The sequence below is a fragment of the Bradysia coprophila genome, unplaced genomic scaffold, assembly GCF_014529535.1.
Source record: "Bradysia coprophila strain Holo2 unplaced genomic scaffold, BU_Bcop_v1 contig_350, whole genome shotgun sequence".
Classification (NCBI taxonomy): Eukaryota; Metazoa; Arthropoda; class Insecta; order Diptera; family Sciaridae; genus Bradysia; species Bradysia coprophila.
The window spans coordinates 4,747,589-4,774,492 of NW_023503608.1; the positions used below are offsets into that span (position 1 = coordinate 4,747,589).

General features: G+C 34.2%; 1 protein-coding gene across 1 annotated transcript; it reads left to right on the top strand.

Moving 5' to 3' along the window:
• The first annotated feature begins 11,757 nt into the window (after window positions 1-11,757).
• LOC119080361 (zinc finger protein 501-like) lies at window positions 11,758-13,570 on the top strand. The gene is made up of 3 exons (XM_037188660.1): window positions 11,758-12,003; window positions 12,120-13,478; window positions 13,518-13,570. The coding sequence occupies exons 1-3, from the start codon at window positions 11,884-11,886 to the stop codon at window positions 13,566-13,568; spliced, it is 1,530 nt and encodes a 509-aa protein (XP_037044555.1). The 5' UTR covers window positions 11,758-11,883; the 3' UTR covers window positions 13,569-13,570.
• Window positions 13,571-26,904: the final 13,334 nt, after the last annotated feature.

A 26,904-nucleotide genomic window follows, 5' to 3' on the forward strand; every position in this document is an offset into this window, starting at 1 on the left:
AATGAGAAATGACTGTGTGTGATGTTATACCGGCAGAGGGAACACACATCTTGAGTATTTGAGTCAGTCGCAGAAATCAAATATCTGGTGTTTCGTTTTCTTTTTTTTTCTTTTTCTCCGTACCGTTGAAGTTTTGGGAGAATGAGGTGCGAGAGAATCGAATGAGTAAAATTTCGTATAGTTTATCATTCGTTGCACATTTTGTTTTGTGTCCTGGAGCTTTCGCTTGATTGTATTGGGGAAATAAATGTGTTGATTTGGTGAGAAGCTTTATTGGCAACGAATATTTTGTTGGGGAAAATGTTGATCATGCGTATTTTTAACATATACATTTTTTAGAAGCTCTCTTTGCAGACTAAAGCGAACTTTGTTTGAAATAATTCAAACATGAAATTTTACAAAATTTTAAAGTGTGTGGTGCACCGTGATTTATTTTTTATTTTTTATATTGTCCAGAGTTGTTGTCACGCAATACTGATTCTGGATCAAGAAAGAAGTTCTGTTGTGAATTCACAACCACAACCAATTAACAGTGCTCGGCCAAATTAAACAATCGACTTTCTTCCTCTCTTTAAATCGTCATTTAATTCGAAACTCTTTTAATGGTAACATGCTCACTCACCTGCCAAATTAAATTATTGAAACACCTACAATCTGTCCATTTGATATTTTGATTTGCATACTCAATTATGTACAGCCACAACACATTGTATCAACGTTTGATGTGTTGTTTATTATGATTATAAGATGGACACAACCATAAATAACATCAATAAAATAAAATGAACAAAAAAATTAAGTAGATGCATGGTTTATGACATATTTTGAACGACGGTTCTTTTTATTGAGTACCACCGCTGTGTACGTGTTAAAATTTGATGATATAAGAGACATAAGAAACATGAAACGTATCACCAATTGCGCCTTTGTTTTTACTTTCATCGAAAACATTTTTTATGGGACGATAGTAGACATTTTTTGAGATAACGTGGCAGAGCGTAGAACTCTTAAGCGAACCAGTAGGTAACAATTAGAAAAATCACGTTTTCAAGGTGATACCAATCGGCTTCGTATAAATTCAAAAGTTCTACTACTCCCTGGTCCATTAGTTAATTTTGCGTTACATGTGATGTTAGGGAATTATTAGATATGAATTCGATTCAGCTGCAGCACGTGCATGGTAGACTGTATATAGACGATTTAGTACTTTTGTAAGCATGAGTGGAGTAGATGAACATCAGCTGAAGATCCGACTCCGCTATACCCAGTGAGCGATGTATTTCAATCGCTATGCATCCTAGATTACGCTAGGCCAACCAGGTAAAGGGCAATCACAAAGGAACTGACCCTCAATTGGCGTACAGCCCGACGAATTACGACATTCATGTTCAAAGTACACATTCAAGGAAATCTCTGTGAGATTCACCGTCATTTTGGTGTCAATTATCTCAGCTGAAGATATGTCTAAATTTCACTGACGTCCACTATAATCGTCGTTAAATGAGGATACACTACTCATTAGTAAGCTTAGTAGGTCTAAGAAGTACTGAACTTTAGTACAGCAATGAATCACGAACCGAAAAAAATTTACTGAATTGAAAAGAATAATTGTTCTGGAAACAATATGGACGTTGATTTTCCGAAACCTTTTTTTTCAATCAATTCCCTTGCTTCCGTCATTAAAACTTTTAATTAATGAACCACAGCTATTGGAACCAAATAGCCATTTAGTCAAAATGTACGTATATTAAAAGAAGTGGAACTAATTGTGTGATCATTGCGACATGCCCATGTTGATAAATCGGATTGATCGAAAAAAAAACTGTCATGGTAATGATGGTTAATTAGGATCGCGATAAAATGCGTTAATTTCGAACGTTTTGTTAAAAATGTTAAATAATTTTTTGTTTGGTTTGAAAAGAATTTCTTTCAACAAATAGGAATTCATTAGGCGAAACCAAACTGCATTTTGTACTCTCTTTTTTTCGGTTATATTCGTTTATTTATGAGGTTTTGGTAAAGTGAATTTAAATTAATCTTGAAATTCTTGTTTACATTTTTATAATTAATTATTTTGTGTGGAAACGATAAATTGTGTGGTATTTTATTAAGCTGAACGGAAATTTCGATTTACTCAATAACGTAAAGTTGAACATTAATTACGGCGGAAAAACTTTACCTCTCGTTGTTCAGTAAAATGCCTCACATTTCAATGATGGAAATGACACCCTTTGCTTTTACTGACATCGGCTTCGCCTTGGACTAAGAAATTTAAATCATTTGACTAATTGATTTTGAATGGAAAAGTCCCAGTTCTAAAATGTCAAAACTGACCTCGAATATGTTAGATCCGCCTCTGGTAGCGGTCCGAATGAAATTGGGCTCATTGGAACCTACCAAGGATTACCAAGGGTTGAGGGTTAAATAGATTTTAGACCGATTACGTCCACAGAATGAAAAATATTTGTAAAAATCAATTTTTCACTACCACCTTTTTCATCTAAAAATTTACCACGTCGCTTAATAAATTCTGTAAACTATCTATTTTACCGAGTGTGTCATTCCAAAAAAATCTAAAAATTCCGATAATTTTGAAGGTTTTTAAAAAGTTCAAAAAAAATCCCCTGTCATGGTGAGAATTTTAATAACTAAATTCTGTGAACTCCGAAAAACCTGAAAACTCGGAGAACATTCCGAAAAAATTTTAAGAAAAAAATCCTAATAATGAGACCTGGTTCAATTTGATTTCTGGGCTCGGAGAGTGTGATTGAGATGCGCTCAATGATCGTAAAAAAACGATTTTAAGAAACATCTAATTTCACTGACAGAGAATCCAGAGGTTTTATCTAATCTAATCGCATTAAATTGACGATAAAAAAACAGTATCGTGATTCCCATCACATATCAGACTTTCAGTGCATCGGAGAAAGATATGTCTGTTGCAGATGGTCCCTCTTTTTTCGTATACAGACGCGCACTTACATTTAGATTATTAAAACATCATTGAAATTATGTATTCAAAATTGACATTCCATTACCAGATTATCATCTACGTACGTACGCATTAAAATATTTACCTTTTCAAGAAGATGCCTTCTGTCTGCTTGTTATATATTAATTCCGAATTTTATTTTATTTTTTCCTCCAACCATTCATTTGGTGTATTTACAACTAAACAGAAAAAATGCCGCCGCCACCGAATCATCGTACAAATAACATTCGAACTCACACATTACGTCTTACACTCTTCGACGTCTAATATATACAAGTTGTGGAATAGTGGCAGGAAAAGACGAAGACGAAAAGAAGGAATAACAAAACAAGTTTGTGTCAGGTAAGGTATATACACATTCTACACATTCGATTCTCTATCGCTTTACGCATTTTATTATAAATTCAAATACAATAAAATTTATCATAACGACGAATTTTATGCTATAAAATTAATTAAAAAAATAAAACGAAACAAAATATGTGATTTGAGCATATTAGGTATGTTATTCTACCAGTTTCTTATTTTCGGCTGCTGGAATTTAAATTAATAATTTTTGAAATGAACTTCAAACACGATAATAACATCTGAAGAGAATAATAATAACGAAATGTGTGAAAGCGATGCAATGTTGTTTGTTGTTGTTGCTACAGCTATTGGTTGTATTTTCTTTCTTATTTCAATCTTTAATTTTAATTTAAGAAACACTCTTTAACATGACAAAGAATTTAATTAGCGTGAAGTTGAATATTGGGGTTATTCATAGAACAAAAGTTGTAGTAGTAGTTAGTTGCAGGCATTCACACCACACACAAGTTTTTTTTGTTATTCTTCTCGTCGTATTTCTATAATGAGTTCGGTGTGGGTTGAGTAATATATAACGCTATCTTTGCCTCGAGTATTAATTTGAACACATCAAGAGCATAACCAGACAAGGTATTGTGTAAAAGAAATATAAAAGGGAAAAAAATCAAGATTTATTGGTCTATTATGGTTGGAAGAGAAAAAAAAAGATCCGAAGATATTTCAACACCTAAAAATTCCTTAAATAAATGTTTTATTTATTCTATCTGGGTAGAAGAAAAGAGATTTTTTGCAATATTTCACGAATATTGGCTATAAATACTTATCTATTTTTTTTGGTCGGATATTTCATTTTATGTAAGTTAAGCGCAATTTTTTTTGGTATTTTGATCAGCCAATTTTAAATCGATAAATTATATTCCCTTGGTCTCGGCATATAACATTTGCTGGATGGGATAGAAACATAATACAAATGTTTTTTTTTCTATATATTATTTTCTGGACTGCAATAAGCAGGGACGACGAGCCAACAACGTTTTGGTAACTTGTCTGTGGTGAAGTAGCAATTTCAAATCAAATGAGAATGAAATTATCATCAGAAATTTATTTAACCAACAACAAACCTTGAATCATAAAGTTGGGGAATGTGTTTTTGTGGAAGGAAGATATAGAGGCAATTCCACGGAAAGTTCAAAGAAATGTAGCGATGAGAATAACACAAATACCACCCAGCGCAAAGATTTAAATTTAAATCCAAATATTATACAACCACCAGGAATATGTAGAGATGATGGTAAAAGGCCGGATGGTATGACCTTAATTCCTTGGAGTCATGGAAAAGCTATTCTGTGGAACGTAACAATTAGGGATACATTAGTGCCTTCATACATTAAGGAATCTAGCAAGAAAAAACGGTCAATTGCGGATAAGGCGGAAAGATTTAAACATAATCATTACAATCATTTGAAAGAAAATTATTTGTTCACTCCGTTAGCTTTCGAAACTTTAGGTTGTATGGGGCCAGAAACTATTAAATTTGTTCAAAAATTGGGATCAATCATGAAGGCTGCTTCAGGAGAACCACTTTCAACAGATTATTTATTACAGAAAATTTCAATTGCCATTCAAAGAGGGAACGCGACATGCATTTTGGGAACATTAGGAGCTAATAGAGTAGATGACTTTTATTTGTTGTAAAATTTTTTTTTTTGAAAAGATCGATTTTTTACTGGCTGCGCCACTGTTAGCAGTCTTTTTTTCGCTTGTCAATAAAATAAAGGTGGGGTGCCTTAAAAAAAATGAGATCGCTTTTGTCTGTCGTCTGATGATGGAGAGGTCTTGAGTGGCATTATCGAATCATCACATGTTTAATTAAAATGGATTTGTTTTGTTCAGAAAATATATTTTTTTAACTAAGATGCTCCTGCTCCATTCATTACAAAAGTCAAGGAGTTGTAGCCATCAAAGCATCAAATTTTATCTATGCTTCAGTACATTAAACTTAAAAATCATCTTGTATACAAGAAGTTGATTGAGATCCAATGAGACACAATTTATTAGAAGGGATAGAATGTAATAAAAACTAACTGCGGGTAATGCAAATACCGAAATTAGCGTCGGTCATTTTAATGGACAATTTAAAAAACAACAGAATTTATATAAAATAGTACATTTCGTACCTAGGACTAAAAGTCCTCAGACGAAGGCGAGGTCGTGAATCGAATTCGCTAAAAAAGACTTTTAGTCCTAGGTATGTACGAAATGTACTATTTTGTCACTGAGTTGAGAAACCAAAAATTATTTCTAATAGGTCGCTTTGAGCTCACTTTTGTGAGATTATTTAGCTTGTCGAAGCTTTGTTTGTAAACGCTTCTTACACGCTTTTCAATGTTTCTAGAATTACTTCTAATTTTGTTAAACTTTTCTTCTGATTCTGGATGATTAGGTCAATTTGTTTTGTTAGTTCGGACGGGGTTGACATCACATCTATTGCACCACAGGATGCCTCTCCTTCGTCAACATCAGAGTCGCCAATGCTCTGTACCGATTGATCTAAAACACTGGCAATTTACAGAATAAGAATATAATTTGATGGTAGCTATAGCTTTGAGAGACAAGTTAATAAGGATAATTGAGCAAAACAGATGTTTTACGAGCTCAAAAGTTAGCCACGTGAGACATCCAGAATTCGTATATGGCTTACGAGGGGCATGGAAATAATGTTTTCTTCCCGGTAATCAAACACAAGAGAACTAATTTCCCGGTAATTTCAACTGCCTGGTAACTAGGTTACAAGGACACAGCTTTATTTCCATGCCCCTCTAACGATTTGGCAAAAATGTCGTTTGTTCGACACGTTTAGAAACGGATATTTTTTCAGCTTTCGGACTCGATCTCTTAAATGGTACAAGAAACGCGCGTGTCGGTGACGGATCTAGCCAAAACACAAATTACCTTCACGAGGTCTTTTCCGCCGTTTGTCAATACGGACTGGCGCTGAGTGCGATACTTTTCGATTTTTGTATGATTTATGCGACGACCAAATTTTCTTCCATTCGACAACAGTGTGCTCTGGAGGACTAACGTCATTCAATCGCGAAGACAAATCAAGCCATAATTTGCCATGTACGTCCTTGTCAATCAGTTCTTCGTTGTTGCCTGCAGTAATTAACATAAGAGTCGGGTATCACGAGAAACGTTAGAATGTCGGGTTGGGACCGTGGCCACATTTTCCTTTTCACTTTCACTGCCATCATCCGTGACAATATATTTCGCAAACGTCTTGTCATCAATGACCCAAAAAAAAAAAGAAATTCCGAAAATTTCCAATCCACAACCGTTCACAGTCAACAAAACCGGTGATTTAATCAAAAAGCAATTACATTTGACGGTTTGTTCCAACTGTAAACCCGAACTTTGACAACACGAACGCCGACGATTTCATCCACAGAGATGAACATAACCTAAACGTCAACAAATTTCTTTGTAAATTTTTCGTTAAACATTTCGTCAACTTGAAAGTTGAGGTTAAGTTGCCTTCTGTGGATGAAATTTGACATTTCGAAACGACCTTGGAACAAACCTTAGACATTTCTGGTTGTTTTCACATTGCAATTCGGCATTGCGAGAGAAAACACCAGCAACAGATACGTCGCAAGCACTGAACAGACTCGAAAAATCTGTATTACCCGCGAAACGTACTAGATGTAGGTTTTCTGGTATTTGATTGGAACTTTTTTTATGACTATGGTGAAAACACTAGCCAAAAGATTAAAGCGAAATCTTTGAAAAAACTCAAATGTTGACGCACTTTTTAAATTAAACCTAATGAAGTAACAGATTTTGTAAAAAAACCTGTAAAAATTACTTACAAAAAATGAAGTAATAGATTCGACAAGTCTACTAATGATGCGTTTGCTTCACCACTTGCCGTCTGAAAGAGCTTTGTCTCAATATATAACATACACAGTTTTAGAGTGTCACACCCAGGCCTCTTTACCACATTTAAATATGAATATTTAAATATTTTGGAATTCATGCGATAACACGACACTCAAAATACTTATCACAAAATCGTTTCATCGAAACATAATTAATTGCTAGTCAATTTGAACAGAAAGTTGAACTCTAATATCATTAGAAAAAAAATCATTTGTGAAATATAGCGCGTTTCTTTGAAGAAACTACTTAAATGTGACGAATTCAAAATTGATTAATTAACTTCGCCTGGAAAATACACACCGTCATGTGCCACCAATCAAATATTTACTCAAGCATTTAAAACTATCGAATTTATTTACATTATTACTTTTAAAGTTGTCTTTATATATGGTATGGTGTATTGGAATTGTTGATATTTGTTCAGATACGAAAATGTGTACTGAAATTTGTATACAATAAAACTGAATCAATAATATACAAAGCAGGAAAAAAGATTTTATTTGTGTATTAACACGGTGATCTGGTGTATAAGAAAGAACAAGAAACCAAAACATTGTTAACGAATTGAGACATAAACACACCCCAATAGTACGCTTGTGTGTTTACCATCAATAAATCATTAATTAATGTATCCATTTTAGGGTCATGCATAAACTATTTTGTATACAGAGAATGAGAGAAAAACTGTTACGATATATGAATGGCATTAAATTATTTCTTTTACTTCCGATTAGTAGCTCTGTGTGAACCGAAAAGAAACATAAATAGTTGGATAATTCAAATAACCTTGTCTCGATTGTGAGGCCTCGTCCGACCGATTCAAACGACTAATGCATCGAACATTTTTTTTTTCATTTTATAGATAATAACAGATGGTGCGGCAGCAACGCCATCTGTTATCATTTCTCTGATATCAGCATATCTATGGGGAACCAATTGAAATTACAGATTTCATTTGTAATTCACAATGAAAACTCACCACCCTTTCTCTTAATGCAACATTGAATGTGGCCAGGTTCTTCTAAAAATTGACAGAGATTCGACTTTCCTCTGCTAAAGCGAAGCTATTAAATCCAGTTGTTTACTATTATGAAAATAGTCTGAATCAGAATATTGAAAACTGATAATGGTCGCATTCATCCGTCCGTGTTTTTTTTAGCATAGACTTAAGCAATTCATATTAGTAATGAGAAGTAAAAAGACTTTGCTTCGGAAATGTTCTATGAGAATGTACGTCCCATGCGTAAAATTGTCATTCATCAAAAGCTCCCAAGGTGGATATGTTTTGATTTTGTGCAGACTGAACTTAAAGTCGAAGCATTATAATTTGATCGATTTTTATTCATTTTTAAATAATTGTAGTTTTCGAAGAAATCATTTCGAAAACATTACAGTATAAAAGCTTACACATGCGCATTAGAGCTGTTTACTCGCGGTATACCTGCGGGTAATCCGTTCAAATGCACGTGTCTAAGCTTTTATACTGTAATGTTTTCGAAATGATTTCTTCGAAAACTACAATGATTTAAAAATGAATTAAATGAGTAGAATCGATCAAATTATAATGCTCCGACTTTATATAGATTTTTGCGGTGTCTCCACAGCATAATTTAATTTGCCTTCAGCATGTTTTGCACAGTGACCAAGACAGTGGCACTAAAGATGTTCTAAAAGAAAAATGCAACAGGCGGAATGACAATGGATATTATACGGCTAAAATCATTGAAATTAAAAATTAAAATAAAGGTCGGTCCCGGATTATTCAATTATCTTCTAATGCATGTGATCCTGTGACTACCCCATGTGCTGTAAATATAGTGTAAAGAAAGTCTTTATCTCAGCGCGTAGTCGAGACTCTGATAGAAACTGTTTAAGATGATGACTCTGCTGTGTCATATATTGTCGTCTATCCCAAGCATGAAATTAAAGTGGTTTATCTTTTTTCAACAAAGGATTAAGTCTCGTATGCATGTATTCATCTGGACGATGGCAAATTAATCGCCTTGGTTACAAAATGAATAAACTGAATGGCAGTGTTCTAAAGCTGTAAACAATTTTCTCAAATTGTTTGTAATACAAGGTTTTTGTGTCGACATAAAAATAGTGTTAACATTGAACCGTTCACATTCACCTCTATACCCACTAATAACAACAACGAAAACGAAAAAAAAAACGAGAATAAAAATACCAAAACCAGATAAAAATAAACAAAAAATTTATTTAGTAAAAATATCTGTTTACACAAACCGAATCTCCGTTCCTATGTAATGAACTATTTTAATTGCATAATATATTTTGTGATTTTATTCCAAAAATTTGGTTTATTTTTGTGATATGTTAAGATGTGAAGATAAGCATCAAATTGCGTTCGAAACTGTTGGAATGCAAATTAGGTGAAAATGTTTGGAGTTTTTGTTTTCTTTCTTTCTTTCGTTTGAGCAGACATAAGTTCAGTTGAATGTAAATATTTTTAATATTATTCAAGTTCGCTGTTAGTCGGACACAATCATACGCTTCGCTAGCAGTTTAAAGCGAGGAAAGTTAAGTTAACAGACGTTACATTAGGACAGACACAGGACTTTACTGTAGTTCAATTGAATGGAAGGTAGCATCAATTCTGTTTAACTTCCTAGAAACGACAAGCAGGTGTATTGTCACGATAATCACTGAATCTGTTACTTCTTTGGTTTAAAGCATCGCCTAGGGTTTATTCCAAAATCTTTTACTTCATTCGTTTGAACATATTTGTCGCTATATTACCAAATTAACCGGAGGCTATCGCTTTGTTTTGTCATTCATGTCTGTGAAGGTTGATAGAGCTTTTTGGAACGATTGGTGGTGTCAAAATTGAAGAAAATCCTTTGAAATGGAAGGATCCGAGCTTTTATCATACTTTTGATTTAACAAAAAGAATGCGGTTAAGAATTCTATTAGAATATCAAAATTAGATTCTAAAATGTTAGTGATAAGATAAGATAAGATAACCATTTATTTAGCAAAGCTATTTTTACATCAAGAACAAAATTCTTTTTTATACACAAAATAAGAAAACATTAAAATTGTACACTTCCTTTCACATTCAGTCTTAATTTTCTCTTAAACACCATCTCACTTCTTTAATATCTCTTAGCAACATGTTAAACATCAATAGACCTTTGTGGAACAACGAATTTCTCTCTCCACTACCCCTCCTATTTGTAAGATGAAAATCGTTTCTCGTCTGGTTACTATGTATTTCTCCGTTGAAAGTTACCATTTCCATCAGGTACTGGGGCAACACGCCGCGTCTTAACTTATTCAATTCTTTATTCATTTAAAGTCGGCTTAATACAAGTGGACTATTAGTATTAATTGTACAATAGAAAAGTTAAGTTTACGTTAACAAAATAAAAATTTTGAGTCAAAATTAGAAAAAATAAGAAACAAACAAGAAACATATTATCGCAGAAAGCTCGTCGATAGAGGTAGAAATAGTTGATGTTAGGCTGGCACGATCATAGTTGAACGAATGAACCAAAAGTTGAGTCAGGTAGACGAAGCAGAGCGGTACGAAACTGAGCGTGTGGCAGAGTCGGATCGATCGAAGATGATGTGGCGTTGAACATTTTACAGGCGTTGTTGAATGGTGAATTAGTGACGCGACCATTCCGACAGCCTTTGATGTAAATAATTCCGTTGTTTTTGAGTGCTCTCGTTGTGAACGTTATTTGAGAACGAAGGCTCGGCGAGTTGATTTTCCCGGTAAGCAGCGAATGAATAAACAAAACACATGCATTCAGCCTTCGACGGATCAAAGTTTGCAGACCGAACTTCGTACATCTTTCGATGTAAGGGCTCAAGACGTAGTTGTTGTCAGTGCGGTCGCGGTAGTCACCATTAAGATGCATAACAAACTGCTTCTGCGTACTCTCAATTGTGGTTCGGTGACTTGCACAGACTGGTGACCAAACAGTGGCTGCAAATTCGAGGTTGGATCGTACCAAGGCTTTGTATAGAATTTTCATGGCATCCTCGTCAAAATATCGACATTGACGTAGAACAAAATTCAGCACAGATCTGCTTTTGTTTTTCACGTATTCGTAGTGAGAGTTAAAAGAACGTTAAAGTTGTAGCGCATACCCTTTGCTTTACACTTAACCAATCCAAAGCGGCCAGCATGAACGCTATCGGCGTGAGCTTCTTGCACTTCAATTCTGAACGCATTGCACGATTTTGTAGTACTTGTCGTCTATCAAACGCTGATTGCTCACTGAGGAATAACAATGAAGAACAGTACACGAAGTGTGGTTCGACAATCGATTTATAGATGTTGATACGTGCTCTGGTGGTTAGGTTGTTTGCTAGTCTTGTCAAAACGCCGACTTTTTTCGCCACTTTCTTGCTCACATAGTCAACATTCTCTTTGAACTTCAATTTTCTGTCTAGTTCAATTCTAACAAACAGATCTAATGGAAAGACAATGTTGACCCCTTCAACTAAAACCGTATTCCGCGTCTCTGCTCCAAATCGTTTTATATGTCACACATTTTGACAATTCAAATTCAGTCCAATAGAATGTTCTAACAAAAAACACGATTTTTTGAATATTTTATCTTTGGCGGATTTTGCAACCAAAACAAAAGTTCTAGGCTCTAGTAATAACTAGTATGGAATCATCAATGTTGCGATTGGAGGAAATCATGACGGACAGTGATACAAATAGTGCGGAAAATATGATCGGCGATAAGTTTCATAGCAGAATAGATACAGTAGTGATACGATCAATGGTTAGTCTGAGATGTTTAGCATTTAAAATGGAATTCGCTGGACTCGTCATCAGAGAAACCAATATGTTTCAATAAATTGTAATCGGAACGTAACGTAAGAAATTTTCTTTCCGCAGGTTGACTGGAAGCGCAATTTTCAACTACATAATGAGAGACCAATTACGAAGGATGCCAATGGTTCCATTAGATGTGCCGTCTGCTTGAAACAATTCAAATATAAGAGTCACATCCGGAAACATATGAGAGACAAGCACTACAAATCGTTTGAATGCGACATCTGCCACGAGCTATTTTCCACTCTTTCGACAATGAGAACACATATGATGAAAATTCACGTTGCGTCTATGAGACAGAAGCGCAATAATTCCAATCCGAAAACATTTGCGTGCCAAGTTTGCAAACAGTCGTTTTCGCAATCTATGACTTTAAAAGCCCATGAGCGTACAGAGCACCGAGACATTTGTTATCCACATAAGTGCGACGACTGCGGGCAGAGATTTAATCTCGAGAGTGCATTTGTTGAACATAAGGATCGAGTTCATATTTATAAGCCCGAATTCAGTGACGTGCGGCCAGAGACTTTGGAAGATTTAGAAAAACACTCGGAACTTTATTCGGAAAAGCTATACCAGTGCCACGAATGTTCTGCATCTTTCAGAAGCAGTAAATTGAAAGAACATATGCGAAGACACAGCGACAGAACCTTTGAATGTGAAATGTGCGACCGGGATTTCAAATACCGACAAAGTTTGAAGGTTCACATCGAATCTCATCACATGGGTAAACGGTTCAAGTGCATTGTTTGTGGCATCGAATTTACGCAGAAGTCAAATCTTAGGAGCCACCTGAAAATTCACAGTGGCAACAAATCTTTCAGCTGCGATATTTGTTCTGCTAACTTCTTTTGGAAAAGTGGCTTGGTAAGACATTTGAGAACACACAACACTGGTGAGAGACCGTACAAATGCGATATTTGTGCAGCTACGTTTATAGATTCGTCACGCTTAACACGTCACAAGAGTACGCACAGCGAAGATCGACCCTACAAATGTCTACTTTGTTTCGCCGGTTTCAAAACCCTCGCTTACGTCAAAGACCACATGCGCATCCACTCCAACGAGCGCTTATACAAATGCGACCAATGTTCGGCAAGCTTCAATCAAAAGAGCGTATTGAACTGCCATTTAAAAACTCATTCAGATCAAGTACGATCTTACCAATGTACAGAGTGCACAGCTGCTTTCGCTATCAAGAAGTCTTTAGCTCGCCATATCCTTTCACATTCCAATGAGAAGCCTTTCGAATGCGATGTATGTTTGGCTAGATTTAAACGGTCGGATAAGATGAAGGAGCATATGCGTACGCACGACGACGACATATATCACGAATGTGAAATTTGCTCCGTGAAATTCAAACACTTTAAATCGTTGAAGTCTCACATGCAACGAATTCATAAACAGAGCATCGACAGAAATAAATAGACAGAAATGAAGGACTATTACAGTAGCTTCACAGGATCATTGAAGACGATGTTACCATTTTTATCAAGTGTAATCGAAGTTTAAATTAATTTTTTTAAGGTTCTAATGCCATCTGGAAAGACTACAAATTATAAATTTCCAAACTTTCATTTGCCTAGACGCATTTTGAACAAAGAAGAAGTCCTAAAACTGTTTTTCTATTTTTATATGGAAATAAATTGTTTAATATTGTAAACTCTTCATTTCTCTTATTTTTGATTACTGTTCTGAAGGTCAACATTTTCTTCAAATGCACTTCAAGCATGAGTGGTACAGTTCTTAATCTGAACAGTGTATCATACAAATTTGGCACTTTAAAAACTTTGGAAAAATAATACTTGATCTGGCAGCTGTGACTACGATCACTCACGCTTGCAGTGCTTTGGATCTACCACTGAAAACAAAACAAAAAATGAAAATATGAAAGAAGTACTGATCGAGGGGTGACCAACTTGTTAATGGGCGTACTAAACTAGTAAAATAAATATTATCCACAATATACACAGAAAACCTCTATTACCCTGCTAGGTGCTTCAACACAGACCATGCATCCCTTGCAATTTACAGACACGTTAAAAAGGAAAATTAAGTTTTTTTTGTTACCAATGTAAAATGAGATTCAGAAAATCGATTTATCGATAAATTCGCTTCCAGAACAAAATATTGATGAACATTATCTCGATAATGACTTTGAATTTGAATCCGTTTTACCCTAATCGCGCGTAATTTCTTTCGAACAGAAAATCCAACCACTCTAACCGAATAGAACACATCTTTTTTTAAGTTTCATTTCCATCTTGTGTCTGCCCAACATTACACATTTACAAAGCGGAAGAAATGTAGGTAGCTGCTATTACGAATCCAGTACGAAAACTCATACCAGATCAACATTAATTCAAATTCAACTTATTTTTGGTATAAACAGCTGTTCAAAAGGTCAACGTTTTATCGTTAATCTAAGTAAATTTCAAGAGATTTGCTATATAATACAGCATTAGACAGAGCTTGTCGTTTCATCATGAAGTCGCTGTCGATAACAGATGATAGATTCATAACAAGTTTGGATTCGACTGGTGGCTGCCATTGTGGCAGCTAACCAGCTTGTACGATCTAGACATTATAAAGGAGTGCAACAAGCCAAAACAAAAAAAATTATTTGTGGAACATTAAAAAAATGATTAAATTGTTCCTTTCTCCATTGCAAGCAATACAAAAACAATGCCAATGAATACCAAGATATCAACTAATTTCCTCATGCAAATTAATTTGTCAAATATTCAGATGCAGATGTATCAAGAGCCCGTTAATTTACCGATTTGTATACTGAAATGGTGGCTACTTTATTTTACGTTGTTAATTAAACACAATGAAGGCGATTGCCAGAAATGAAACACTCTTCCGTTGAAGTGAGTGTGTTCGGTATTACACAAAAAAAAAAACAACACAAAAATGGATCCATGTGTAGTGTACAACAACACCGAACCAACAGCAATAAAAACAAGAAATAAATTTTTCAAACAAAATGGTTACATTGTGCGGAAAAGTTCGAATATCCAATTACATCCATAACTACTTGAAGTATACGTATAAAACGTACAACATAAATTGTACAGAAATAACTCAATAATGTCCATTCATACTGGACAAAATGTAAAAATAATGTACTCGCGCGATATATAAGGTTGTCTCAAACGTTTCATACCAATACGCTTCCAGACTGTTGTTGTATAAAGTAGTTTGGCATTAAAATGAAATAAACTCCAACTGTAATACTACGAAATGTATTAGATGGAACAACATTGCGATCGTACACACGTTTTTCGTTTTTGTAAAGGTTTTTCACTGGAAGACATACTCACTCCTACTCATATTGTTCTTAGAAAAACAATAATAAAATCTGACATGTTTTGACGAAAATACACTATGCAACATAATGTACTGTAGCATAATAAAATGAGTTACATGCTTGGATAAAGAGTAGCCCTAATATAAACATACTCATACGACATAGAAATACGGATACAAAAACAATGCCCATGTTAGGATTACATAAAAAAAAACCTTTCGCACTTAACATCTCTCATATATACTTTACGTATACCTGACTAGCTCACATGTTATTTACAGCTTGATGTCTCATATATGGGACGCTAAAACTATAATAAAACGAGAACCATGACATCTGGTAAAAATATTTCTGTCGTATAATATCTATTACGTATCCCTTCAGAGGATCTGCTGCTAAGTGTGTTTTAGTTGGGTGTTTCATAGCAGATAATTTTTCATGTCCATTTAGGACATTGTTGTGTTCCGGATTCTCATATGTGGTTTCCATCAGAAATATTGATTTTTGTTGAATTGCAAAATTTGATGCATCGCAACATTTTTTTTACTCCGTTTTGTGGAATGTTGACGATAGGCATTCTTAATAAATTCTTTCCTTCGGACATGTAGGGAGGCGAACCGAAAAGAACATTTAAATTTTTTTGGAGATTTATTACAACACTAGTTTCGATAAAACCAATTCTGTTCAGAGTATATCTCGTTCTGTCCCGATATAAAATTTCCACAAGATGGAATTGACTTCATTTAAAGTTAGACTGTTAATCGGTTGTTTCTTAGCACTAAGTTGTAGCAGTCAATTGTAAGATTTTTTTAATTTCGTCTTCATTGACTCTTTCAATTACAGTGACATTATAATTGTCACTTCGTTGATCGATCACAAGTTCAAGTTCAAGTTCAACTGATATCGTGATATCGATTCTTTTGGATACATCATTCAAGGAATTGATACTATACTGTTAACAAAGCATCAGATGGTGAATAATTATGAAGATTTCGTTTAATAATCCACCTTCTCAACTTCGTTCAAGAGTTGAACGTTGGAACAATCTGAATTTCCCAATCGGTGGAAACTTCAGTCCTAGAAAGTTCAGGTTAAGGTTCACGTACATCAGATTTGATTTGATTGTAAAATAAGAAGAAAAACTGTCACAAGCGCTGATAATACCGTTGGAATGTTTAGGCTGGGTTGAAGTCTACCTTCTACAGAGAGAACAGTAAAAAGACATTTCAAAGAGTACAGAACAAATCAGCATGGAAATTAAACTCAGCGTCAGGAACTACATTTCCACGACCTGTTACCATTCGAATAATCATAACGAGGGAAATGAATGGATTAAATAAAACTTATCTTTGTGACTGCCATGGCACCCATTATAAAGACGTCTTTGAGTTCTGGAAATGTTTTAATTGCCCATGCGATGTTTGTCAGTGGTCCAATTGCAATCAGACTCACTCGATTCGGGTTATTGACTTCCAATGATCAATGTTACTAAAGCCATTCACACCCCAAGATGCGATATGCATTTTTGACGGCATTGTCAACCGTTGTAGTACCATTGCAAATTGTTACTGCAAATAACAATTTTCAAATGAATTTCAGCTTTTAGAATCATTTGTAACGCATCATCGCCTCAACACCTGTGTCGAAAATTATCAATTTCTAATCTCTTCTAGCCATTTCGTACAATTACAACTCGAAGTTTTTCTCTCACTTCTCTCGTTGACCCACCGATTTACAACTACAACTGACCGGTGCTTTCTTTTCTCAATTCTGCGTCTTTATAATTAGTGTCGAACAGGGCAGTAGTAGACATGACTGACATAAATAAAGCGAGATCTAGAAATGTAAATCTTTCCAACCCACAACGAGAATGGTTAGGTTATTTACCTGCTTAATCTAACTTTTCGCGAAAATATATTGTGCTTAGGGCAATTGCGGACTAGGTCCCTGTTCAGCTACGGGCCTCGCTTTTTATATTTCTTTTGTATAAGCTACTTTTAGTACTCTCAGTATTGATCATTTGCTTTGAAGCAGGATACGAGGGATGGTACAAGTTGTTCCTGAAAAATAGAAGTTGTTTGGTGATAAAGGTTCGGATCCCTTCTTTGGGCACAGAACACCCGACTATAAATAATGTTAAAAAATCATATTTTCCCCACATACATTTTGTGGAATGTGTAAAGGGTACGATTTTGAATACAGCAACGCAACACATATATACCGTTTATGCTCGCTGTCTCTCTCTGTTCCATATACCTATAATCTTAATATATGTCATAAAAGTAGATACTTTTATCTTTCAATGGATCTAACAAACATAATCATTAAAGCATAACATGAAAAGTATGTATCCTCATCGACAATTTGTAACGCTGCATAGATTATTATACACCAACGTTTAACGAGATAATAGCGCAAAATTAGCACAGTCATATGTATAAGCTTCCAATTAGTCGACTTTTCTCATAAATATGATCCCATTGCTCTCGTGTTGCCGGTAATATGCATTTTTTGTCGTGCCGACACACACACTGTGTTTGAAAATATTGTTGTTCCACGAGGAGTAAAACAATTCTGCTAAATTGGCGCCTTCCAATATTCATTTTGCCGTTAATGCATAATACTTTCATACAATGCGAGCAAATTGCCCACCAATTATTCAAATATTATGTATGTTTATATGTGGTATGATGGTACTGAATGTTCACTTTATATCCGAGCCCGTTGAAGCTAGCGGCCAAGTATGTAAGATCCATTGATGCTTTTGATCTTTTGGACTTTCGGTACCGATTTCAAATTAAACTTTAAATTGATCAGCGCAAATATTGAATTCATGCAGATTCACATCTGATCGGAAAAGTTTACGACTGATCAAATCATTTTATTTTCGATCACTTTTTATACACAAATTTAGTTTCAATCAAATCCCGCTTCACATTTATCAGAATTAATGTAGAGAACTTAGGTGCGGCGGCTCTACTTACACACGGACCTCGGTTACAAAACCGAAATTAGTCAATTGAAAACTAAGGCCCAATTAATAGTGCTCATAGTTAAACGCATAATGATAAACGAAAGCCCAACGCCCAACATTTGAAAGTTTTACATTAACGTTACAATTAATAAAGCGAAGTTCCTATCCTACTCATTCTTATGAAATTCTCCTTGCATTTTAAGAAACGATAATCGGAACTTCGAAAGCAATCGGAGCGTAGCAAATATTATGTGCTAATTATGTCGAGCAGATAGTGGTAGACACTAAATTATTGGATTTCAATCCAAATCCACATTTATCTTGCTGAAAAGTTATGTTTGCATTTCATAAGTACACATCGAGGTACACACATTTAATATTACGTTCATTGCGGGTAGCTTTTGGCTTGTTATTCCATTTATTTATCTTTCAATGGCTTATCTTCACTTACCGTCGGCAAAATTAGCATGTAATAAATAACCTTATAATACGTTTTGATGTGAATATTGTCTGCATATGTATAGTGGCAGAGTTTGTAGCGATCGTTGATAAATTTCCAATAAATGCTACATAAATGCACAGTTTTCTAGCACTGTTGTGGCTATCTTGCATCTGATTGGTCGCTAATGGTTCGCTAATGCAGTTGAGCAAAGAAAAGCATGTATCTGTTTTGTTTTGTTGCTTTCAACATGGTTTTGATGGAATTTTACATGAGCTTTGATTTATAAAGTCGTGCTTCGATTTAATTTACATTCATCCGTACGCGGTGTCAACAAGTATTTTTACATCTTATGTGGAAGTTAGCTCATTAATTTGGTATTATCGAAATGGTGCGTAGATAAATTCCGTAAATTGTTGGTTTTTAATCAAAGTCTAGAAACAATTAAAATTGTACAAATACCGAACAGTGTCGTTGGAATTGAAGGACGATTTTTTTGTTGAAATGAGACGTTGTTGTTTATAGCAACGAAAACGAAACGTAAACAATGAGTGCGGTCTTATATATAAGAAAAACACATTTTAAGACTAACGAAGTAGTAGATTTTGTTTACGTGAAATATGTGGTCTCAACATGAAATACAAAATATTTGGTAGTATGTGTTTGCCCTCTAAATTAAGTGATCAAATTGAACTATCAAAAGCGTCAAACGAACGAAATGTGTACATTGTACAAACTGATGTTGGACACACATTTTATGGTACGTAATACCAGTCTAGGTATAATTTGTCTAAGAGATGTGATAGGGTCTTGATACCTGACGATTTCTTTTCCGTCTTCAATAAATTGAAAAAAAGTTGTTTTATAGAATTGTAACACAACTACCAATGGAGCTGATCCATGCAGATTTCGATGTCATTTCTATTCTACATTTTTTTTCTGAATAATTTTTATTGCTATTCAATGTCCCAGAAAACTCGTAAATTCAATTATTTTCTCTATAAATCCGGACATATCCTCTACTTACAATTCTAATATTTATTTCGTCAATTCAAATTCTTTGCATCTGCAATGAGCACCGAGACAAATCGTAAAGGTTTTTCATTGATTAAGAATGTCAGTACAACAATTCCCAACCTTACAACAAAGAACTGTCATTCTTCAGCTTGACAGGTCCGCATTATGGGCCAATGGGGCAAATCCATTTAGTGCCTTGAACCAAAAAAAATCTTAACTTAAGTTTAAGAGCCTATCAATCATGGCACTCTTTGCAACCCATTCCAGACCTGACGCTTGTGGTAAAATAATTTTATCGATCACTTGAATGTTTGATTATGCTTTCATGAAAATTATATTGATTCATTAAATAATTTGTTAATTATTCAAATTGTTTCAATTATTATCTCAATTGAGGAATAAGAATTGGAAAATAGTTTGACAGTTGTTATCGTATTTTCCCAGAAACCATTGCTGATTGTGTCAAACTTTGACTTGCATTTATATGGAAAATGTCGAAATTTTCTATTAAAATCAATATTGATATTGGCATTGATTATGCATGTGTGTTGCAAAAGATTAGCAAAATTAGAAATGAAACATACCAATCAATAACCATACCAAACAGGAAAATGATATGCTAAGAGATTTACGATGTAAATCGAATTCAATGCACATCATACGAATGCAGTCCTTAAGAGATAGTCATATTATTTAAGCGACAACAACATTATAATATTGTTAAAACTAAGTAAAAGATTTTTTAAATAAAACACTAAGCGACTTACGAACGAATTAAGTAAATTCAAAAGAATCAAATTTTTCTTTAAATCTTTTTCCAAACGACCAATTCTTCACTTTATCAAAAATGAAAGGGAGTCACAAAAATACAAATAATGAATTAGGTATCAAATACTACACGGGCTTCCGAGGTTATGTGGAGATCTTTCATTAATTTTAGTAAACCAAATTTTTATACCCTGGAATTAGTGGCAGTGCAACACAGGCTTATTTGGATTTTTTTTCAAGAATGGTTATTAATTTTCACAGTTTTTAGCCCCGTACGAAGTACGAAGGGGCTTATAGGATTACGATGCCGTGTGTAATTGATGGAATTCGAAGCAGACGGTAAGGGCAAAGTGTTTGCCTATGTTTATAGATGACGAATCTGCAATAAAAATTTGGGCCGTCTGTCCGTCTGTCCGTCTGTCCGTCACGTCAATATCTTGAGTAAATCAAATCCGATTTCAAAAAAAAATTTTTCCCCTGAAAGATAGTCAAAATAGTGAGGCTAAGTTCGAAGATGGGCATATTCGGGTCGGCCCTTCGTGAGTTAGGGCCACCTAAGTGATTTAAGGTCTTTTGGTGATATTTATGGCAAAATAAACGATGGAAATGTAAATGACACGGCAAATGATAGGTATTGTCAATACCAATCTAGGAAAAAAAAGTTTTTTAAAATCGGGTGAGTGGACCGTGAGTTAGGGCCTTAGAAGTGAAAAGCTACTAGGGCCCTATGTGTATTTTACATAGAACTCAAGTAAATTTCATCCGTTTTTCGTAATTTTTGTTTCATTTGAAAGATAATCGAACACCGAATAGAATGTTGTTGAAAAAAAAATTAAATTTGGGTCCTTGGACTAAGGCCGCTACTAGGGCCCTATGTGTATTTTACATATAACTCGAGCAAATTTCATCCGTTTTTCGTAATTTTTGTTTCATTTGGAAGGTAATCAAAGGCCGAATAGAATATTGTTGAAAAAAAATTAAATTTGGGTCCTCGGACTAAGGCCTACTAGGGCCCTATGTGTATTTTACATATAACTCGAGCAAATTTCATCCGTTTTTCGTAATTTTTGTTTCATTTGAAAGGTAATCAAAGGCCGAATAGAATGTTGTTGAAAAAAAATTAAATTTGGGTCCTCGGACTAAGGCCGCTACTAGGGCCCTATGTGTATTTTACATATAACTCGAGCAAATTTCATCCGTTTTTCGTAATTTTTGTTTCATTTGGAAGGTAATCAAAGGCCGAATAGAATGTTGTTGAAAAAAAATTAAATTTGGGTCCTCGGACTAAGGCCGCTACTAGGGCCCTATGCGTATTTTACATACAACTCGAGTAAATTTCATCCGTTTTTCGTAATTTTTGTTTCATTTGAAAGATAATCGAACACCGAATAGAATGTTGTTGAAAAAAAAATTAAATTTGGGTCCTTGGACTAAGTCCGCTACTAGGGCCCTATGTGTATTTTACATATAACTCGAGCAAATTTCATCCGTTTTTCGTAATTTTTGTTTCATTTGGAAGGTAATCAAAGGCCGAATAGAATGTTGTTGAAAAAAAATTAAATTTGGGTCCTCGGACTAAGGCCGCTACTAGGGCCCTATGTGTATTTTACATATAACTCGAGCAAATTTCATCCGTTTTTCGTAATTTTTGTTTCATTTGGAAGGTAATCAAAGGCCGAATAGAATGTTGTTGAAAAAAAATTAAATTTGGGTCCTCGGACTAAGGCCGCTACTAGGGCCCTATGCGTATTTTACATACAACTCGAGTAAATTTCATCCGTTTTTCGTAATTTTTGTTTCATTTGAAAGATAATCGAACACCGAATAGAATGTTGTTGAAAAAAAATTAAATTTGGGTCCTTGGACTAAGTCCGCTACTAGGGCCCTATGTGTATTTTACATATAACTCGAGCAAATTTCATCCGTTTTTCGTAATTTTTGTTTCATTTGGAAGGTAATCAAAGGCCGAATAGAATGTTGTTGAAAAAAAATTAAATTTGGGTCCTCGGACTAAGGCCGCTACTAGGGCCCTATGTGTATTTTACATATAACTCGAGCAAATTTCATCCGTTTTTCGTATTTTTTGTTTCATTTGGAAGGTAATCAAAGGCCGAATAGAATGTAGTTGAAAAAAAAAAATTTGGATCCTCGGACTGAGGCCGATACTAGGCCCTATGTGTATTTATACTCAATAAATTAAAATTTTAGGGCTATTTGAAATTTTTGTTTTATTTGAAAGGAACGTCGTACGGGGCTTAGTAATTGCGCTATGCGCAATTTCTAAGATGTACACATTACATAATAATTTTACTTTAACTACTTTAACCGGCGCATAGGCTTACGGTCAAAGTAGGGTGACAGACGCACTAGGGTCACGTACGCAATAGATATACGGGTTTGTACGGGGCTCAGTCGCAGCAAACGCTCCGACTGTTCTGATGGCTCGTTTTTCTAAAAACCTGGTTTGCAAACGATTTTGGCTATTTTTCACATACTTCGTCAATGAGCGACCCCTAAATCGATTCGGATTGAGTCGGTCCCATAGACACTTTTTATCAGGGGACCATATAGAATGATTTTCTGCCCTGCGCCCCAAACATTTTGGCACTTTAGTTTTTTGGACACCCCTATTGTAGAAATTTTAAGAATTTAATTCTTAAAGTTCCTGAATTTTGCAAAATTCTGACGTATTCTCAAATTTAAGAATTTTTATGAATTTTTGAGAATTTTAAAAGAATTTAAGAATAAAGATTCCGAATATTAAGCAGTGGTGCAACGAATGTCTAAAGTTGTCTTCGTAGCCTGCTTCGTAAAATTATATTTCCAGCTAATGTAACATAGAAATAGAATGTGTCTACCATATGTAGAGCAAACCATATTTTTCATGGGAAAGTTTATAATAAAAATTATGTGAATGTCAACAATACGCCCGAAAAATATGTAAATCAAATAATATATAAATCCTTTAAATGTTAAAACATTTTAAATAACCGAAAATTCTGTTTTATTTTGACTAGAGATATTTTGTTTCCATAACCAAATCATCATAATATACCAATGTTTCATTTTTACCGCACTATTTGATTGTTGTTTTTATTTATTATTATTCGAGTTTCAGAGTACAATAATACGAACCAAAAATTGTAACATGAATCAACCGCACAAATTCAAAAAAAAAACAAAAAAAAAAACAAAAACAAACTACAGACCAAAAAACCAATAATTTTGTTAACAAATTCACCATTGGGGATATAATGTGCATTTAAAGTTTCAGCCTTCACAACGAATGAACGTAATACAAGTGATAATGGAACATATAATTAATAAGGAAGACAATAGTTCCAGAATGACTACGTTCATCGGAAATAGAAAATATCTTCTTAAAATGGACCAAACTGAAGGATTTTAGGGCATTCACTACTTAGAATTAATACTTATTGATATTTTCGTCTGAACTTCAATAATATATTGTCCCATAAAGTTCGTAGAAAACTCTCTGGCCAATTTAGTCTACTCTAGAAAGTTATCTAATTTTGAACTTTGCACCTGGCACAACATTTTTAATAGCACCACTCATTACAATGAACCATTAATGATGTATACGTACATCGTTTTCCTTAAACATATTCCCAAAATTAGAAAATACATTTTTTTCTAAATATAATTCCGTCGAGAATACGCCTCAACAATACACGAAACGCATGCAATACTATCATCAATCTCTCTATATAAATTTAACTGCAGCATACTTAATTAAGAAGAAAACACCTACGTCAATATAAATACAAAAAGCGAAAGGTATAAATGTGGAGAAAGATCGAGCGGACAGATTTTATATATACATTGGTGAAGCGAGAAACAACAATTCCATTTAAAATTCTACTTTGGAAACATTGTCATCACACCAGAATAAGTAGAAAAACAATGCTGGCAAAATAACTTAAAAAACTATTTCTGAAGTCACAATATACATCAAACGAATGGAGGATTTAAGACTAAAAAAAATCCTCTGCAAGATAAAGTTTTAAAAAAATGTTTTCAGTTTTGCATTTTTCTTCTTGATTTTTCTGTTTGTTATTTACGAACACCAGGTTTATCAGCTTCAAATCACATACTTGGCCGACTACTCAAGAACAGTATAGGAAATCAGATGGACCTTCGAAACAGACTTTCAATATAAACACCATTTTGGATGCACGTAGACATATTGTTAATGAGAACGAAAGGTAACCTCCCCCTAAAAATAAATCTAGCTTTTAGAAGTTACAATCTTCACTATTTCGACGTAATGACGCAATTTACCCAGGAAAACTCAAAAGAGCAACCAAATTCTCTATATCCTTTCAAATGTAATGGAAATTCGCTCTCGGTATAAGCTATGGTGTAAAATGCATTTGCCGTTATTTTCCTCAAATTTTCGTCAGATCAACTTTTGTCTTCAGAAAACTGTTTAACGTAAGTTTTACTTTCCTTTACGACAACAATAAATCATCTTGCCTCTTTGTTTTGCTTACGAGATAATGATAATTTACACAAGTGGAAGGAAATATATTTCAAAAAAATACGTAGCATGAATTGTGACTGCAATACAAGCAGTCAAAAGTTTAAATCGAAAAGCTTCTCTTGCTGACGGTATAAGCCTAATAATTTGTTTTTGTGAAAAATCTCTAAAGTGATTCTGTGTTTAGCAAAACTGAAGGAATTAACAATCAGCAGATGACCTGTTACAAACGGGCAAACGGCAAACGTTTCATCAGGGCCACCAAAGGCTACCAAAGGACCCACCGGATCAACATAATTCTTTCTCGAAAAACCACCAGACTTGCCTTCGTGCAAATCTATTTTTCACCTTGATAAGAGGTTTCCCATCGAATTTGCTTAGATCTACATACGAAAGGCATTGAGCTGATATTCCACGAAAAAGACGATACAACTCACTGTGTGCCATTTTCATTTGTAGCACCGAAAGAAAATTTTTCATTACCATTAATGTGCTAACCTCACATAATCCTAAAACTTGTCGGAAATAAATTTTCTTAGATAATGATCAGAACCAGAAGTTAGTTATTAAAGTAAGAGAGATTCGAGATATGGATCTAAAACCAGGGACTACTTTTGGAAAAACTTTTTCCCAAATTTTTTCGTATTTTCCGTAAGTTTTGTGAAAATCTATGAAATTTGGAAAAAAAATGTGGGAAATTGTTTTTCCAGAAATATTCCCAGACTCTGAAACTGATTTCATTAGTAACTTGTTCGAAAGACCAGATGGAAGGCTTGAAGTTCCAAACAGCAAGTTGAAAACTTGCACGTTTAATCTGACTATTTTGAAGTGGAACACAAACTTTCGTTATCAAGCGGATGAAACCTTATTCTTGCCAAACATCCTTTATAACATTTTCATTGTGAAAAACAACGTAAGTCGTCTAAAGGGGAAAATTTCAGTCTCTGCTATCAATGAATCATTTCAGTAGAAGTCATGAGATGTGTGATTAAAATGTTCATATCACATTTTTTTGAACATTCTTTCTGTTTCCACCCCAATGGAATTTTTATTTTCACATCTTCAAAGCTAAAAACTCTTATTTATATCAGCGAAATCATAGAATAAATTGTGAAAAATCGATTGTTTATACGGTTCCACGTTAATATAAAATTTAAATTTCCGTCCCATATATGATAAATACAACGAAATAAAACGGGAAATCTAGAACATACGCATTCAATTATTTTGATGTAACAACCATCAAGATCAAGAGAATAACTTAACTTGTGGTGATATACATAAAACAATATAAAAAAGTGTTTACATTTCAGCTTTTCATTTAAAAAAAACATTTCGGATTTTTTTTCTTTAATATTTTTAACGACCGAGTTGTTCGTTTGTGTTGAAGGCGGTTAAAGGAATGTGAATATATTTTAAAGGGACGCATCACATATCTTTTGACGATGTGTCAACTTCAAAACACAAAAGTTTTTTGTTTTGTTTTGATGATGGAAAAAAATGTAAATAAAAAACAATCCGTTTCTTAATTCTATATTGTTTGGATGTGTATGACAGAGCTTAAAGGAAAGAAGGATTATGTGTAAAAGTCATTTTTTAAGGGTAATTTTCTAGAGTTCGTCGATAATATTTACCTTTTATTTTTCAATTATTATCTCAGAAATTTGAGCCCATAACCTGTAGAAGTTTTTAGTCCTTTTCCATGTATAAGTAAGTATGATTCTAAAGTGATAAACATTGTGTCTTTGCAAATGATGGTATGTTTTATGTCTTCTCATTTCAATTAGCAGTTTAAATCAATTTGTGATTTTTTATTCGAAGTTCGCAAATCTGTAA